The sequence below is a fragment of the Ooceraea biroi genome, chromosome 7 (genome assembly GCF_003672135.1).
Source record: "Ooceraea biroi isolate clonal line C1 chromosome 7, Obir_v5.4, whole genome shotgun sequence".
NCBI classification, from domain to species: Eukaryota; Metazoa; Arthropoda; class Insecta; order Hymenoptera; family Formicidae; genus Ooceraea; species Ooceraea biroi.
The window spans coordinates 14,795,998-14,815,563 of NC_039512.1; the positions used below are offsets into that span (position 1 = coordinate 14,795,998).

The 19,566-nt window shown below is 45.6% G+C and overlaps 1 protein-coding gene across 1 annotated transcript in view; it reads left to right on the forward strand.

Annotated features, from left to right (window-relative positions):
* LOC105287730 (single Ig IL-1-related receptor) overlaps positions 1-19,566 on the forward strand; it is a 98,252-nt gene that overhangs the window by 68,337 nt on the left and 10,349 nt on the right. The window contains exons 3-5 of the mRNA XM_011353464.3: positions 7,396-7,609; positions 18,102-18,238; positions 18,321-18,485. Of these exons, the coding sequence (XP_011351766.1) occupies positions 7,396-7,609; positions 18,102-18,238; positions 18,321-18,485 (516 nt within the window). The remainder of the gene's footprint in view (positions 1-7,395; positions 7,610-18,101; positions 18,239-18,320; positions 18,486-19,566) is intronic.

Sequence of the window (19,566 nt, forward strand, 5' to 3'; positions counted from 1 at the left end):
GTTTTCGCGAGAAATTCATCGCTCATTGTTTATTACAAAGTTATAAACAATTAAAAATGAGTGAGGTAGCCCCTTATCTCAACGTTTCCCAATCTTTTCGATGCTTTTCGAAATTCATAGATTCGCAATTTTAATTTGCAAATGGTGGTTGCAAGCACGAAGTACGAGTCCCTTTGCTTCTTGCTTCTTCCGTTCCCTCGTCGCAACTTTCATCTTTCAGTGCGACGCGAGGAACGATATATCTCCACGACGTGGGAGCGTCCCGACGCTGAATTACCACCGTGGGTGACGGCCGCATGCGCGTCCTTTCACCCTTCGTCGTATTCGCGGTTTTTGCACGTGCGATATTTCTCTCCGCCCATTTTATCGCGGTGCACTCGCGCGAATTTATCCGCGGGACGATCACGAGGATCCATCGATCACCGAAAGTCCCTTTAGCGGCTCTTTTTAACCGTAGTTTCCTCTAGGTTCCAAGTGAATTAAATGCATGTGTATACAAGCTTTGAGACTGAAGAAAAAGAGACGCAAGAGAGAAAGCTAAAAGAATTGTGCATCGCCGTTCATTTTCAATGCACTCGAAAAGAAGAGAACTTGAATTTTATTCGTGCGTTGGTTGGAACGTAGTTTTAATTTGGGATAAACATTTGTGAAAGAAGAGACATATTTAAAATCGAGAAACTCGCTTCGCGCTTTCTCGTACTATTGCACGACGAGGGAAAGGAAGCAAAGAGCGTAGAGAGAAGCCAACAGCCCTCGTAATCTTTACCGAGAAGCGCCGGGGCGCGCTCCTTATCGCCACATGTGCATGCACAAGCCTCGCGCGTTGCAGTTATGGAGCCACCATGGCTACGCGGAACCGCTCGCGATAGCGAGCGGCATTGTTGCGTTCCGCGCGATAAACTTTGACGGCGCCGTACGACAATAAAGGCCACGGTTAGTTAATCGGTCCGCAGGAAACGTTGATAAGCGACGGCGACGAGCGTCGTTTTTGATTGTCAGACCCTTTCGATTTCGCACTCGGACCACGTACAAAAAGATAGAATTTTATCAAAATCCTACATCCTTGAGAGGAAAGATTAATGAAAAATCCTTGTTTCGAACCGCGCTGCTACGCACGAGGTAAACGTGCAGCGGAATCTGTCAATCGGTCAACTTTCGGCGGCTTTGCTCCGAGGCACGATTAAATGCGAATTTAATTTGACGTTTAATCGTTAATCGCGATACTTTTCCAAGACCGAGAAAATGCAGGACATTCTCATGATAAATATTTGATAAATTTCGTCCGAGAATCGGAAGCGAGAGGAATTGCACCGAGTCACCGGTCCCCGGTACCACCAAATAACCAACCAAAGGACGACGCTCGTGTTTCCCCGTTACATCGCGCGCTCTGCTGCGGTTAATTGATTAACGTCTCCGTGAGGCCACTGGTCGTTAACCCCGCGCTATCGAGGGCCCTCGGTGGCGCTTGGCTACATCTAATAAAACTCCTCCGCGTACGAGAAACGCACGAGATGAGTGACTGCGATAAAGCGCAGCTAAAGGTTTGCCGTCAGCGAGGAGCGCATCGTTGCGTATAAGCCCGAGAATTCTCGAGAGCCCGTAACCCTAGGACAGCTTCAAGACATGGTAATTTCTGGGACACTCTGTGAAACTTGTGAATAACACACGCGACTCGTGGTATCTTGTGTCCACAAGCCATCGACTCCTCGGGGAGTCGGGTCTCGGCGCACTTTTCCACATCCAGAGACGCTCTCTTTGAAATTCTCTTCTTATAGCCTCTTATGTTAGCAGCTTCTGTTATTCTTTCCTGTGCAAGAAACGCCACTAATATGCTTTCTCATTTCCGCCCGTCCGGGTATTAAGGTGCTTTGAAAAAGTATGATGTAAAGATAGATGCGAGAAATACATGTGTGTCATTTCCGAGTATCTCGAGGGATTTCAAGAATTTAAAATTTCACAGGAATCATCAAACGTTTGTCACGAGCGATTACTGTTCTCGTTGAAACTTTACAATGAAACAATCCAGAAGACAAAGATGCAGGAATGCATCTCGTGAAACGATACCGTATTTTCACATGGGAAATAAATACACAATGTCGTATAACGAGAGACGCGAATGTATTATACTTTACTTACACTTGTACCGAGTTTAAGTCGTCGTCGAAATGTTTCTTCCTACGATTCATGTACCGTCTGCGTGGCTCGAGCTGTGAGGGATACAGCCGATACGGCCCGCCCGGATTTCCCGAGCGACGACAGTTTTATTGGCGGAAACTTTGCTTGTTCGACCTTCTGTTTTTCCCCGTCGATAGTTTGCGGCACGGCGTAGCTTGGGAAAACTTTTGGATCAACTTCGAGAAGAGACTTTCCTGGTTGACGGCTTTAGAGTCACTTTGGTTTGCATTGTCTACAGGCGGCCCGATCGACTCTCTGGAGGAGGATGGAAAGGAGCGCAATCGAAATTCCGTGTTTGCCCCCCCCGCGCGCGCGCGCTCAACTCGAGTGGGTTAGCAACTTTACGAATGACGTTAAGACTCTATCAGCGTGACTCAAGTCGCACCATTCACCTGAAAATTAGGTCTTTCTCACCAAAAACTCGAATGATTCAATGTTGCAAACTGTAATTCTTTATCCACAGTCGCGTGATCAATTCGTAGTTTTAAAGATTTTAAAAATCGTTTTCTGAAAAGAGAGCGAGATTCTGAACTTTTAATTACACATGGACAGGTATTACGAGTTTAGTTTGTAGCACTTTCTTTTAATGAACCAATTTGATTTAATGTACTTTATTAGAGGACGGTAAAAATAAAACTCGATAAGAATCGTGAAGAAGCTGTGGAGAAATAAAATTACATTTTCCTAGAGCGAAGGAACCGAAGCACCTGCTAAATTCCCACCAGTGGAAAAGTCGACTCGGCGGCACTCATCGAAGAAAATGCGTATCGTATTTTCCAGTATTTGAGCCGCAAGGGGTTGCAAGAAGGTAGATATATAGCAACTACATCGATGGACGTTTCGTGCCGGCAATACTCTCCTTTCTCTTTCTTTTTTCTCATCTTTTTTGCGGTCGCGCCCCCTCCTGACTCGAAGAAAGCTTCCATGCGCTTTGCAACAAAGTATCAGCGAATTCGCACACACGTGACACTCTCCCACATGCATCACGGCGTAAAAGGACTTTGTCCGTTTACGTTGCCAGACGGTCGCAACGTTTCTCTGATCGATAAGTTGCACTGGTTGACAAGCAAACTGGAACATCCCTTAATCTAAACTCTCGTTTTCCCGAAATGTATCCCAGATGAAAACCTCGTTATCGAGGATACCGAGCTGCATTCCTCCTTTGGTTGGTAAGGTTTGGGCGCTCGTTTAAGATTGTCTCTTAGCATAATATAAATTGAACTAACCGCGGTATCACGCAATCGAGCGAGTTCCCATCTTCATCAGGGCGAAATTGGGTGGTCGTCCGCACTTTAGTTCCACCCGGGTCTACTCTGTAAATTTTCCACTCGGGTTTCGGGACGTCGCCGTGTAATCCCGCTAGTCCAAGCAAGAGAGGACCGTCCGTCTTTGATAGCGGGACGCCTCGCATTATCTCGCCGCAGATTATGGAACGTGCGGCGCATATTGCGGAGCCCGCTCAAGAACGCGGCTCGGTCAACGGCGCAGTGTGCGACATGATGCGATGCGATGCGATGCAGTGCAGTGGGCAGCTGGAAAACGTATTTCACGCTAAATTACGAGGCTGTCCCGACCAACCGCGAGATTCCAGCTATCCCGGACATTGTATGCAATAGACATATCCGGGAATAGATGAAATGTCCAGGTAGAGAGAAGGAGAGAGAGAGAGAGAGAGAGAGCTTTTTGACGCGTCACTTTCCGCAATGGCACTTTCCGCGATGTAATCCGGAGCTGTAATCAGGCCGTGACGGACGGCCAACGCTATCGCCACGAACGCCATCATTTTCAACAACGTTTACCCTCCGTTTACTCCGTGTGTCTCCGTTAAGTAACAAATCGAGTCTGTTTTAGCTGTTTTAATCTAATTGCAAATCTTTCATCGCGAAGGGGATATTTTATTTAGCAGTGTCGAGTGGAAAATCAGACTTGTGGCTCTGGTTGTCTCTTAGAATTGGGATTGCATCATTTTCCGCTCGATATCTAGACGTTTCACGTTTAACGTAACGTAAACGTAGTCATGCGAAGAAACACAGAGAGGAGTTGAAAGCTAATAGAGGAGAGCGAGGCGGCGTGGTTCGCCTTGTACGATGTAGAGACCAAGTCAAGAGTGATTTAATCAAGCCGGCTGCATTCGATTATCGGTCCGCAGTTACGTGGATCGTGGCGTTAATCTTCCACACGTGTACGTGCTCGTAGCTCGGTAGTGTGACGACATTGCGCCTCTCGAGAAAAGAAGCTTGTACATCGTCAAGTTACATACGTTAATTTTGGTAGCACGCTGACAAATGCATCCTTCTCAATTGACCATATCGAATGCCCGCGCATCCATTAATACCGCCAATTTATCATCTTGTTTCTAAGACACTGCTGTATCAGGTTGGGCCGTGTCAATATTTTACCCGAATGACCTAATGGAACCATTAGAGGCTTACGCGAACGATGTCGAGGTTGTTAGGCGAGCACAAATTGGCCAGTTTTCTGACAATAAATATCGACGCGAGCGTAAAGCTACAAGAGCTCCTAGCTACGAAATTAATCGTACCGCTCGCTCGTTCAGCAGGATGAGCCAATGAGCCACCGCCATCTTGAGATCTTTGAGCCATCACGAATATGCCATCGTCGTGCCACGCGATCTCGCCGTCCTGGCTGAGAACCTGGAGCCTAAAGCTAGCTTATCGCGAAATTACCTACTTACCGCGGGCTGTAATTAAATCGTTACGCCAGCCTCGCCGCGAGGATCAACCCTCGAAAGCTTAAAATGGCGGCCGCTTGGCAGGCGCTCACGGCGATTCGTCGAATTTAGCAGCACTCTCGTCGAGTTCCAGCCTTCCAGTCGTCGTCGCGCGATTCGATTACGCGATATTAATTGCGAATCTAGACGAGCACATTCAAGCGTTCTTACCAACTTGCCAACCTAATTGAACTCGTCTTCCACTTTGGCAGGGAAACGTTGGCTCGTTCACTTTGCGTAATGTGTAGAGTGGGTTAAGGTATGCAGCGTCAAGTCTCAAGCTGTTTGTCCCATCTACCATCTCTCTCTCGTCGAGTTCTGATCAATCTCTGAAGAGCCCTTTTCGATCATTTCCCGAGAGCGACGTCCTCACAGCTGTGTTGCTGTGTGACTAAAATTTACAGCGTTATAATTTGTCCCGTTCACTTTCCGTCCTTTCGGCGCGCTAAAAGGCATCTGTTTGACGAATGGTCCTTTAGTGCGGATAAATCAGCAAATCGGAAGAGATGACCGGACACGATCCAAATAACGGTGTCGGGATCGCCGTATCAACTCGATCCAACCTGACTTGGCTCGATTTGACATAATCCAACGTGAACCAAGTCGCGCGGCCGTGATGGATCGTGGATGTTGGCGTTTAAAGCGATGGTGGGCAGGGCAATGGATGCGTAGCCTATGTATCATAATTCCGACAGTCCGGGGTTAGTTAGCAGTTTGTTTGTTCCCGAATATCCGGCTGGCCGGATGCCGCATGCCGCATGCGGCATTGCCGGATGCGGCGAAACGCGCGGATGCATACTAACGGTGCGGCGAATAGTTTGAATGCGTTGTGCTTTTTCGAAACGGGATCGAAACTCCTCACCCCCGTCCCCCGTCGGGGTGCCGCGCATCCTTCCGCCTCGGCGGTTCTCGACGCCTGGGCCCTGTGGGCACGCGCGAAAAACAAAACAGCTGCCAGCAGAGCGACGATACATCCGATACCGATAAATGAATCAAACTGAATCTTGGAGCAATTTTTGTCGCACGAAATTAAATTTTCACTTTCTGTCGCGAAAAAATAGCTACATAGAGCCACAAATAGAAAATGACGGGGTTGTCGAAACATTTCTCATCGTTGAAAATAAACTAAACACGAAATGACATAATTATTATAAAAGCACATCACCCGAAAACGTTTCTCTTTGAAATCGCCGAGCGGTGTAAAACGCGAGTTACGAGCAGGCTGATCTCACGTCTCGGTTTTCCGTCAAGCGTCCGTACCGTATAGCGTCCGTTTTACGCGCATCGATGCTGATTGAATTACCCACCACTAGTGTCCCGACGCACCGTCTCCATTTCCTTTCTGTCGACGTTCCGACCCAACGACCTGTGACCTCTCGCCGTCCACCATCCGTTATCCAGCGACTTCTTTTATTCGATACCCACTCGGTAACGCTCCTTTGCACTTTGACACCGTGTGTACAACGCGTTCCAAAAGTCTGCCCGTTAAACTATACCAATTTGTATTGTTTTTTTTTTAGGTAAATTTCTAGGCAAAAACGACAACTTTATAAAGTCCCAAGGGATAAAGGCGGGAGAGGGAATTACTGTCATTTAATTAATTGATAATGTTTAAGAATAATATAAAGCAGAGTTTTCAGTTCTCTCGTTCGAATAGAAGTTCCTATCGATTGATGAGTATTGCAATGCTGTGAAAATGTTGATAATTTTATGATTTTGAATAATGCATCGGAGAATTCGGGATGAATGATAAATAAGTGGTCACAATGGAAAAGGACATCGCCAAAAATGTTTTCGCATTAAATGTGAATATGAAGAACGAAAACATTGTACGATAAATGGGACGGAAGGATATTTTATGATAATGCAAGCCACTCGTAATTCACGACGATGTGGACCGCGGTAATGCGACGTGGTCGACGACATTAAAACGATTTTCATTTTTTCGACGATTCGTTATATTCTCTGCGTTGAGACACCACATTAATCAGCAAACACCGTTGAGTACTCGAGATATACATCGAGTATTTCGCATCTCTAGAGGCACTCGTCATGAACAGATATGTGGATTATACCATGTATTCTTTTTCTTCTTCTTCCTCCACTACAGCTCAAAATCGAGCCACTTGCTTTACAGGTTTCCTTGCACATTGCACCTATATTTTTACAGTATCGGGTGTAAGCCCTGTGACTAACTTCCAACCTGGAGGATCGGCTATTTTACATAATTGGGAGGAACTAACACAACGGTTTATCGGCTGTGTGGCTCAACTTTTGTCTTCCGAAAGACGAAAAGCCCATACTCAAATCTCCTCCAATTACTCAATGTATAGAGGTCGCAGCTTGAAACAAAATTCCTGTGATCAAGTGAATTTGAACCCGGTTGAACCCCATGGGATTACAAGTCTGGCGCTCTAGCACTGGACCACACAGCTATTAATGTGTATTACAAATGACAATTTCTCATGGATGCGTGATTTACATTGCAGATGCGGAATCGGGTGTTTACAAGGGGAAACCACTGCCCACTTACAGACCAGCGTCGCAGTTGGTGCCGCTGGGCGGTACAGCGAGGCTCTTTTGCGAAGCTTACATGGCCAAGGTCGGTCTACCTGATACCAGAAACTCTGTCACCTGGTCGAAAAACGGCAGCAACGTCACCCTGCCCAGTCGTGGCAGGATAGCTCAGAACAACGTGTCCCGGTGAGTCAAGAATGCTAGATTGCAGTGATTGTAATGATAAATTACAAAAGTCAATGTTTGTCGCATGGAACATTGCGCGCAAACACGAAAGCGTTCGGCCGGCTGTTCTTCCGGTCCTCGTTCTTCCGGTTCTGTTGCTGCTGTATCGTGCCTGTCGTTGTCGCGGTAGCCACTCCATCCGCCGTAACTCAATTTTCTCAGCGATGCACCGTCACGGCGCATCGCCACGGTAAACACGACGAAACCCGGCGTCACTCCAGCAACGCGATGCACGCCGCGGCTTCAGCAGCGGCATCAGCCGTAAAGTTGCTCCTCGAGTCCGGGATATGCAACGCCGGATGTGCGCGAACGAACGATTCGCCGTCGCGAGTGTAATTTTATTTCATCGGATAATTGAATCCTTTTTTTCCCGGGAACGCGAATCGTCGCAAATCGTTTGCCCGCTCCTTCGATCTTTGTCTCGTTGTTTTTCGGTTCCTCTCTTGAGGATCTCCAATCAGCATTCAACGTGTTTCAAGGCAAATTGAGATGGATTTAGGGATTTTCATGTAACGAAGAACAATTTACAGGATAATGGAACCTCGTACGTAGAGATATTATTTTTCGAATTCGCGGGACAACGGCGGGATAATCCGTTGTCGCTGCAGCTTTCACGGGAATGTATGCTGGGTAGCGTAATGGACTCCCCGAAGAATAACGCGCGTTCGCGAAACGAGCGCATTCGTCTCTCAAGGAGAGAGGGAGAACTATCCCGAATTCCCAGAGCGCGAACGAGCCGCAGCGCGTCTCTTAATTAGTGGTTGGATTCGCCGGTCGTACATCTCGCTCTTGCGCGGACCGAACGTCGTTGTCCGTGTAAACTAGACTTTACATCAGCGGCGAGCCAGTGGTATATACCGACATGGGGAAATTAAGTTAAACCGGGGAAAAGCTAAAGGGAAAATGGACGGAGGAAGGGAGCAGGGCAGGAGTAAGATTTATTTTAACAATGACCTCAGGCTTTATTTAGAAACCTAGTGAAATCAGCGAAAAGAACGTGCATAGGAATTGATCCGTTTTCGTCGGACACGAAAGTAATGCGAATCGCAATAAATAACAGGAAATATTTTGACTGTTGCGCGTAATAAAAATTATTTAACGTTAAAAACAGACAGCTAGCGCGAATAGAAAAGTGTACAAGTTCTCAGGTAATGCACGATGCTTTTGATGGAATCTGCGTAAGGGTGAAAAACAAGGCAAAATATCATGGATTGGGAAACAAACCGATGAAACCGATGAAATTAAAAAATGAATATTTTAATGATGTATGACTTTTCCTTCATTTTCCATCGTTCGTACTATCCAACCGAAAAAATTTCATTTTCGATAATCGTTTCACGAATCTCGATTGGTTCGAAATTCAGTATTGCCTTTGACGATTAAACGCCGCGAGGTTCCTACAACCCCTTTCTGCGCGGCGAATAATTCGCCGTGCCGGGGTGTTTACTCACCGATATCAGTTTGTATCCGAGGAATGAGGGAAAAGGGATAGCAATTCGAAATTCCGTCTGCGTAATCGCATTTTGTCGTAGATGCGCGCACCTCCGTCGCGTATCGCGTTTCTCACGAAAACACGCGGATGCGTCTCACGAGGAAATTTCGAAATTGTCCCGCAAACCAGTCCTCCAATTAGTGGCCACATCCGGTGTCCCAGGCCTCTCTCTCCCTTATCGTTCTCCACCCTTGGTCGCAACCGAAATGCAGCAGGTAGATACAGGCGGCCGAAGGCAACATTGTGACGTTTACGACGGCCGAACGAAGCGACACGCATATGCATGTTGCATGATCGCGCCATATGGAGACAATGTAGCATGATTAAACAGTCACGCGACGCAAACCTGCGCAACTTGCGTTCCGCCTGCTGCAACCGAAACGAGTTCTCTCTCTCTATGAGCGGAAATGCGAGGAGCGGATGGACAGAAAAATACATTGAGAAAACGTGTCGAGCACGGATTGCGCGATCCGACTTGATTCTTTCAGACGGGAGCGTTATTAATTGATTTCACGGATTACGGATTACGGGATCCAGTCCGAGAGATGAGCCGATGGCTGTACAAAGTACAGCCATTCATCCGTCTCTTCGAATCAGGAGACAGAGGAGAATTCTTGCGAGAGTCGAGCTGATTGCTAATTTGTCGCCAGCGCGATTTAATCCTGCCAGTTGACCAGGAGGAGGAATTCACATTTACATTTTCGACATATTTACATTTTCTTCCCTCGTGATTACGACGGGTATGACGTGTCGTAGCGATCCTTGGACTGATGAAATTGTCGCTCGGAGTGTCAAGTGTCTTGCGATTGAAAAATGAAGATTGCGTCAGGATACGTCAGCGGGACAAACTTGACTCGAGTGGACTCGACGTGCATGCTGAAACAGGGTATCCAGCTTCTCTCGAATGCTCGTACGCGAGCGACCGGGCTTCGCAAAAGGACGAAGGAAAGTAAATCGCCGAGTTCCCGTCGTTTCAATTGACATCCTGCTAGCCGGTCCGTTCCTCGAAAGCGTTCTCGACCGCACCACGCCCCCGGAGGGCCCGTCGATTAACCTTTTTGCGGAGTCTCGCCGCGCACGGCGCATTATACACGTAATAACAGCGGGACAAACTCGCGGCCAGGTGAAGCCTTGATTAACAAAGGGGAGAAAAGAGAAAGAGGCAAAAGAACGGATTATTTTCCGTCGCGAGAGGATGGTACACCGCGACGTTTCATCAGACACGGATCACGTTCTCATAGATCTGGCATATTGAAAATGTTTCATTCGCAAATTCTCATCTCGAGATTAGATTTTCGCAATTTTCTATATTGCGAATGCATTGATCGTGAGTCTTTGTGTCTCGCACTTGAAACGTCTTTTTATCAACTTTCTGGCAACTCGGAGCAATCCATTTCTGTAACGGCGACGACGACGATGACGAGCAAGAGAAGAAGGAGGCGAAGCTCACGCGGAGCAAGAAACTCGCGGGTATCTTCTCCGTTTCTGCGGTCTCTCCTCGAGGTCCGTCATTACTCTAATGATACCCTCGTGTCCTTTCCCTTTGATCGCTCCTTTTTCGTGGGCCGCCGCGGGATCCGCCGCCATTTTTAAGTGGCCGCGTCGTCCTCCGCAGTCGAGGCAAAGCAACCTGCTGTGTGCCTTGGCGAGGGTCGCCAGATAATGGCGATTGGGATGTTTGCTTGGAACGGAGCTCGGTCTGTTGCACGCCAGGAGAGAGGACTTTCCAAGACGCCAACGTGGGGGTGTCGAAAGGATAATATAATCGGCTCGTTAAGCGAATGTGGTTGTTTCGGCGGCCGTCAAGATTCTTGAAATTGACCGAAATGAGATTTAACGTGGTCGTTTGATGGAACGCTGCGCTTTTGCTTGATGGAAAGCTAAGGATGACGGTGTCTTTATGCTTAGTGCGTGATGCGTTGAATTTTTCAACACTCTCTTTTGTGCAAGATTACGACGAACGAATCGAGATGGTTTTCCGACTCACTTGGTCTCGATTACGCAATCCTTCAAGCGACGGGAAGAAAACTGCTGACGCATTCCCCGACCGCTGTTGCTCGCGCTCGCGAGATGGAGAAAAGTCGTAGAAAAAGTCCAGGTCGACATCGATCTCTCTCGGAAGGTCGGAAATGCAGTCGTATGTGTTTGCGTCGGCGAAAGCGCTACATAATGAAACCTTATGAGCGTAACTGCCGCTGGCATTCGCGAGATGTGACGGTTGAAAAATCTGCCGCATCCTCGCGCGGGGACATACATACAGAGTGTCTCAGATTCCGCAGCGTGCGCTCAAACTCGATACGATACTTTGATCATTGATTTTAAACTAGTCCGACTAACGTCAAATTCAGACTATCAAAGAATAATGTTTGAGTGTTGAAATGATAGCAACAGAGTTAACGTAACTGCTTTAATTCTTTTTTAGTTTTCCAAGTTTGCGATTATCAATTATTATATATATGTATATAAAAATATGTTAATATGTTGCAATGTTTTTCAAGGGAAAGAGATGACTTTTCAGCCACCCTGTGTATGGATCGAGGTATTCACCGGTTCAAGCTCGTGGGAAGGGCTTGAAAAATTCGACGTACCCGGAAAAATTTAACGGCGGAAAATCTGGACTTTCATTGAGCAGGCAGTTCGCTTTTGTCGCACGGAATGGCTCTCTGTTTTTACATGCAGGAGATGTGTTCAAATTGTTTCAGAATATATGCGCAATCTTCTGCCGTGGTTTTTTTTTTGTAGAACGTTACGAGTAAATTGAACGAAAATATCATCTTTTTTTAAAAAATATTATTTTAATACTTGATATAACCGGAGTGCCTCATGTCGTGCGACAACAATTTCGACATGTACGGCACCTCTTGCGCGTAATTTTTTCGATTATTGACTATTCCATTTCCATTTCTTGTATTATTTTTGTTTTTCCTTCTTAAATATTTAAGAAGGAAAAACAAAAATAATTTAATCTTAACTTACGAGACAATTTGACTCTTGCATATATTTACTGCAAATTTCAATGTTTCTTTCGACTTTAAAAATCTTTTCCTACCTGGATATTTAGAATTTTTTTTCTCGGGAGTCTATGAGCTGTGAGTGACGCGGGCAAGAACTCGATAGGAAACTCGATAAGTATTTTTTGTCGGAATTTCATCGAGAGGGATCCGTCGGAGCGACGAAATCGCGTTTCATGGCTGGACGGCTGGGCCTTTTCGCGGCTCGACAAGCAACACCTCTGCGACGTAGCTCTCTCGTCGATAACGATGAACCTCTCTCGGAGAAATTGCAAGATCCAACTCGTTCCTACGAAGTCGAAATCGAAAACGATCGAGCAAAATTCAGTCTGCGAATCCGCAGTCCGACCGAAAATTTATCTCGGCTTTCTGATGAAAAGTTGGACAAGTGCAAGTACCCTTGATGAACAATGAGTGCTGTTTGTGTTTGTCGTAAAATTGTGGTATTTTCAGAAACAAATCAACGATATTTATCGTTCACGTTTACGCGATTGACCTCGCCAATAGAGAAAAGTGTCATACATCTGATCGGAACACACACCTCGTACAAATTTCGGTCATAAAACTCATTCGTCCACTAACCCGGTATCGGTTGTTGCTAGGAGTCGCACGTAATATCGATAACTCATCACCGACCGATCGCTTAAGAACCACCTCGCAGTAATATGCACTCTCCGGCTCCTTCTCATCCTCCTCCGGGAAATGATTAATGGCGCGAGTTTATGGGCTTGGGCGGCCGCTATGAGCTGCACAACCCCCGAAATTTGTAGCTCCTGCCAAACTTGTCCCGTCTACTTCATCTCGCACGATCGTCAGGATGATTTGCTTATTTATCGAGGCAAAGGTCTGGGATCAAACGTCACACTCGACAATGCTCCAGAGAAAAAGTCAATTCCAAACACAGTAATAATTTTCCTGTTTACTGATGTCAAGTTTGACGACGATCGTCATGTCAACTTGACATTTCCTTAACAAAGCACCCGATTTTTATCAAGTCATGTCACTGCTGTGTATCAATCAAATGTACGTTTTCCGCGCGACACCGTGTATAGTGTGGGATTGATATGTTAAATGACAGGTGATCCTGCAGGAAAGACATGAATAATAATGCGACAGCAAATTATTGCCGACAGCGAAACGTGCGGCACGTGGTGACGCGTCATAATCACTGGTTGATTGGTCGCTAACGTTTTGATAACGAGATTGGAATCATTGTCGGGACTAATTATGTCGATGCGGTTTAATCTCCCTTCAAGGTCGGTTTAATCCTTCAATGAATGGAACTCGGAGCGGGAGGAATTGATCGAATGCAGCGTGATATTTCCAAAGATGAAAATTAGATTGATGAAAATAATATTAATAAATATTTATTTACTCATCACGCGCATACGACGTACGTGTGTGCACTATGCGTGAACCGGGATAATGATGATGAAGAAAAGTTTTGTGCGCCTTTTCCCACGCATCGTGTGATCGCAAACGATTTGCCCGGTTCGCATCGCGTCATGGGAAGCAAGTAATCCGCATTCCGATTTGCATTCGAATGCAATCTGCGTTAATAGAGCCGCATTGCTAGTGCACCGCCGCCGGGAGACCGGAGTAATTCATCTCTATCTGCGGTGCCCACAGGTAAGAGACAAGATTTATGGGGGAGCGAGCGGCCGTGTCGATTTCGCGCGCCGTATCTACTCGCGGCCAGCCGGTAATTCGGTCTATCGCCGGACCCGACCGTCTCCTGAGCTTCCTGAGAAAAGGGGAACCGGGATCCTCCTCCTCCACGTAGATTGATGGAATAAGTTTATTTATGCCGGAATCGCTCTCTCTCCATGAGCGAGGCGAGAAGGGAAGTGGACGGTATATACTAGTGGCGGAGATTATTGCGAAGAATGGAGAGCTTATTTTTCCGAGCCGGCTTATTTTTCCAGCATGAAAATGGAGATTGCGCGCGGTACAAAGCATCACGGAGAGATGCTTCGTAACGCGTAATCTCCATTCTCTTTAAACATCAAGTTATACGCAAGTTTGAAGGTAACACTCGAATTCAAGTAAAGAAAAAGAAGATGGCTTTATTGTTAGTCTCACATTGGTGAAGCTACTGATAAAGCCGATAACAATCGCACAAAGTTTCGTTGATGAGAGCAAAGACACATGCGAGTACATCAACGGTACCTGCTCTCGATATCTTTGCATATCGATACCTTTGCTACGATATATGAAAACGATACGCCCGGTAATCCCTGGAGAATTTAATTAATCAAGACGTCGAACAGCCTTTCGCGCGAGCAAGAGAATCGGCGCGTGTCCCGGTCGTCGGAGTTTCATTAAAACTCTGCTAACGTACGTCGCAAATTCGACAATGGACTTAATAAATGGCCGATTCCCCGTGAATAAAAAGAGGAAGAGGGAACGAGCTAAGTCAGCATCATTAACGATAGAATCGACATGGATTAAGGACAATGGGGAGAGATCGATCCACGAATGCTTATAGACGTGGGAGAATACATTTTTTTTATTTCAGTTAGTTTGCAAGCTTTATGCAAATCTCCGGTAAGATTATGGGTAATCTCACTATCTTTAATTGCTTATAATTTTTGTAATAAACGACGAATTAAATCTCTTTGCAACTTAATCAGAGCCATGTCCTTGACAATACATATCAAGATTATTGAAATCGGTGAGGTCGCTCGCAATTTTAACATTTATCCAAATCTTCATTTACTTTTTGCGCACAATAATCGATATCCTTTCCGACATTTGTTTCGTGCAAAATTCATTTTATTCGTTTCGCATCCCTGCCAATTCTGCCCCATCCCCTTTGGCTCGTAGATTACGCTCGTCGAACGAAACTATTTTTCTCTTCAATGGGACGAGATTATCGATTGCTCGCAGCGAAAGCGCGTAATCCGTCCCGGGGGAGAAAAAAAGCTCACAAGCAGCACGAGATTCGACGCGTTAATGGCTGGAGATGGGTCGAAAAAGGACGCGCGACAAGGGAGACAAAACGCAAGGGCGACGAAAAACGGGAGGAAAAGAATTAACGCGATTCGCTATTCGGTGGTCGAAACACACACACACACACACACATATATGCGTATGTACTCAATCAAAATGACAATCGATCGTCCAGCATGCGAAGAAGAGATTGATCGAGCCAAACGAAAACGAGAGGATCTTCGATGGACGTGATTTAATCACCGTACGCGACATAAAATCTCAGTTTCGTAAATTCTTTTCTCGAATCTGGCGATTAATCTCGAAAAGAATTGTCCACTGAAAAGTACGATAGTTTCTCGGAAACTCGTTTTCCACAATGCTCTCCGTATTGCAGTGTCGCGTAATTTCCTAATGAAATGACGACACTTGACATTCTAATTCGCGTAAAGCCGATATCTCGAGTCTTTAAGTCAACGGTAACAAAGGTTCTTAACTCTAATTCCCTACGAGGCAAAGATCCGAAAGGATCGCTCAATGATACAGAATGCGTCCCGCGTTAATCCACCGACGTACATTATCAACTCGAGCTGATGCTTCAAGCCAATTCGATCGGTTCATGCGTGACTTGCTCGATTAAATTAGCAGCAGTGTTATCGACGCGTGACCCCGTTTTCGGATTCCGAGTTTATGGTATTTACGCGTTGATCGCGAAATATAATATATCGCGTGCCGGGAACCCGTGTACTCGGGCGTCAACGATTATCGCCACAGAGACACAACGATTTGTCGCCAGCGATACACTATTAGCCCTACGTTCGATTTATCTTCGCGCTTATCGCGAATCTTTTCCATCGTTTCCTACAATCACGCAATATTAGCCTCGATTCGAACATCCGAGTTTCAGTTACGAAAATATTCAAAGAACACAACTTGACAGACGTGAGTCAATAAACGATGTTACCCAATGGGAAAAATTATGTCGGAGATAAGGTGCGCCAGAATTGGAAAGCGAATCGAACTCAATTTGTGCCTGATGTCATCTTCGCTTGTTTGCCACGGATAAACATAGCAATGTAAAAATAGCGCGCTCCGTATCGAGCAATAATGACGATCATTGCGCGCTGACAATTTGTTCGTTAATTGTGACAAACTGGTCTCTAATGCTGCTCTAATGTGGAGAAGCTGCACACATATGCAAATTGCAATACTGCACGTTTTTCTGCCTTTTTCTGCTCTTTGCTATGTTTGATAGGTTTGTTGTTCTTCCTCATTTATTTTTCGAAAAATTCCTCATCAATTATCGCCAAGTTCCATTTAAATACCTAAAACAAACGCTTATGACCACGTAAAAAGTGTCACTTAAATATCTCAGTAACGAAAAATCATGTGAAATGATTGAGTGGAAAATGTTTGAAATGTTTGTAATCGCCATATTTCTCATCAATTAGCAAGTTGTGCTCTCATAACGTTTAAAAAGCCAAAGTTCCAAACTGCTCACTTTAAGCGATATATATTTCTCATACACGCGAGGAAATTTTCATTGGATTGATTTGCACATTTTTATGTAAAGAAACAAATTTATTAAATATAGACAGAGGTACCTCTGTATATGTAGAAGCAAAATCGTTATTCCGCTCAAACGCCTCAATATCATGCACTCTTTTGGGCAGTTCAGTGCTTCGATCCGATCGATCGTTCAGTTTCGTGGGACGGGCTCGTTGAGGGCTTGACGTTGTGCCATCAATTGGAATAGTTTTAATCAACTTAACGGCTCGGAATTTATAGAGCGTTCGCAGAAACCAGTCGTCTGGCCGATGATGCTTTAATTGAATAAAAGCCGCCGTGATATCTGGAACGAATAATCAATCGAGTTCCGAATTGGAACGATCATGGATATCGCGAAAAGATACATTCCGCATACACCTCGGGATCCAGGATCCACGTTTGGCCAACAAGGACTCGCGAGGACTCGCTCGATACTATCCACCACGTCGTACCATACCGTGAGCATCGCGACCACGCGATTTATTTGGCGGTGATGGTGACAGAGATGTACACCGTGCACGATTCTCATAAATGTCATTGCGAGCACATAAACGTCACGCTCGAATTTGTTGACTGTGAATGTCTCAGTGAATACCTTCCTGCGAATTCTCCTGAGCATTGAATTTTACCGGAAAATTCCCTCATGATAATCCGTCCATTCGTTTTTCCTTCTTCCCTCTCTCTCTCTGTATTAAATACTACTTGCTACCTGCAACCCGCAAAACGCCGAATTTATCCATCGCGTTTCCACATGCGCACTCTTTTGTTACGCGCGCACGCTGCTCTCCGACGCGAAAGGGCCGAATGAATGAAATTATGCGACGGGAATTAATTGCACGGGTAAGTCGCAGGGCGCGCGAGTACCCGCACCCGGGTCCTCCAGCTCGTGATTAAATTAGCGAACAGTGGCGAAATGTCCCGTGTGTTAAATGATCGTGTAACGGGACGTGGTGGCGGTGGCAGCAAGTTCTCGCTCTCTCGTCTGCAACGCCGAATAAAACCCAGATTTTTCCCCGTTTTTCTTTCTTTTTGTTGGGGCTGAGGGGATGGTAGAGAAGAGAGTTGGTCAACAGCCCCACCGAAAAAAAAACAAACACCGCGACGAAATACATACATGCGCTTGCGGCCGCTTCAATGCATCGTAGATTGCGAAACGTGTCCGAGAAACGTACGATAATACAGCGCGAAAAAGCGCGGTAATATCCATACCGAGTGCAACAATATTCCGGTGAAACTTTTCAATTCCGAAACTTTCCTATATGAAATTTTTTCTATCCCGATCACGAGGTATAGTTCGATTAGAAGCGTGGATTTTTCCTTGGAAGATTTCTTCGAGTAATCATTAAAAGTTCCGCAGATGTGCGGACGTTTTCTTATTCAGATCCAACATTTTCACCTTCAGATCAATATGATAATACGAAAAAATTTCGAGATTTTAATAATGCGAATAAATTGTTTTTCTTGCTTACAGGGAAAACGACCAGATAATCGGTTCCTACTTGGTGATCCAGAACATTGTCCTCGAGGACTATGGCGAGTACAGATGCGAGATCAGCAACGGCGCCGACGAGGATAAGATTACGTTGCACGCTCATGTGTATCGTCAAGGTTCGTCATTTACAAGTCGTTACATTTGCGTTTATGTTATACGTAAAAGATGTAGCGTCGATATTATTTTTCATTTGCACAGAACCGCAGTTTACGTTGAGTCTTCCGAACGGATCCTGGCGGAAGTCTCTTCTGTTGGCGGTTCTCGTCCTCGTTCTTCTGTTATCGGCCGCTGCATTTTACGCCCGTTGCTGGCTGCCACTTGCATTACTCTGCAGGGACAAGTTTGGTCATCTCGAGGAAAACGGTGAGTACATAAATCGTGAGTAACTTTTTCCGCCGCTCAGTCACTCGAAAAGTTTATATCCCGAAATATTTTCCGCTGATTCAATACCGCTTGAAACCAAAGGACTAGGAATTTTGATTTCTGAAAAGTTTTCTAGAAAAGCGAGAGATTCGCGAAATGAAAATCCTAGAATTCACACAATTTCGCAAACATGGCATCAAGAAGAGGGAAATTTAATTTTGTCGAGATGAGGCTTTATTTTCCAGCGGCTTTCAAACTTGCTTAATTCGACAGCACTAAAATCGGGATTTCATTGTCCAAGCATGGCGGGAAGCACGGCTTGACGTAAAATTCAAAATCGCACGGATCGCGAGAGGGATTCCTTCTGTAATTCCCGGGCCAAGGAAATTCCAATGAGCCAAAGATTCGTTATCTCTGCCGTTGCTGACCGTCGATTTTTTGCGGTAACAAATTGCGCTACGATGTAAGAGAGAGAGAGAGAGAGAGAAAGAGAGACGGGATGTTGCCGGTAATTATCAGAGACGCTTTTTCGCCCACTTAATTGCGACTCTTAATTACCGCGACAAGTACCGCTAGACTCTGGCATGAAAATTAAAGTGGCCGTGTTGCTTGATCCTTTTTCCTACGTTTCCCATTCCGCCGATTGCCGCTTTTAATCCGTCCGGCTTTCTTTCCACATTTCTACCCTCGCCTCTCTCGATTTGTTTAAATAATGCTGATAGCGGGAGGAATCTCACGAGTATTCTTCGCCGAGCGTTTACGTTTTAGAATCCTCCGAGATACTTTTTCCTTCTTTCTCAGCCGCGTCGTCGGGCGTCTTGTGTATTGCAAATTGAAAGGGCTGAATTTTTCATGAGATTACTCATCCCAAAGGACCACGGGACTCGAGAGATTAATTTTAATTTTGGATAGAGTGCAACAGCTTTTATTTCGCGACTAAATCATTGGCATGTGCCTTTTGTAATCTCACGAGAATGATTCGTGTCACATTACTCTGTAACGATAAATTTCAAATTATTTGACGACAATTGTAAATACAACGTGGGAAAAATTTTCGATTGAAAACTGCGATTTTCACAAA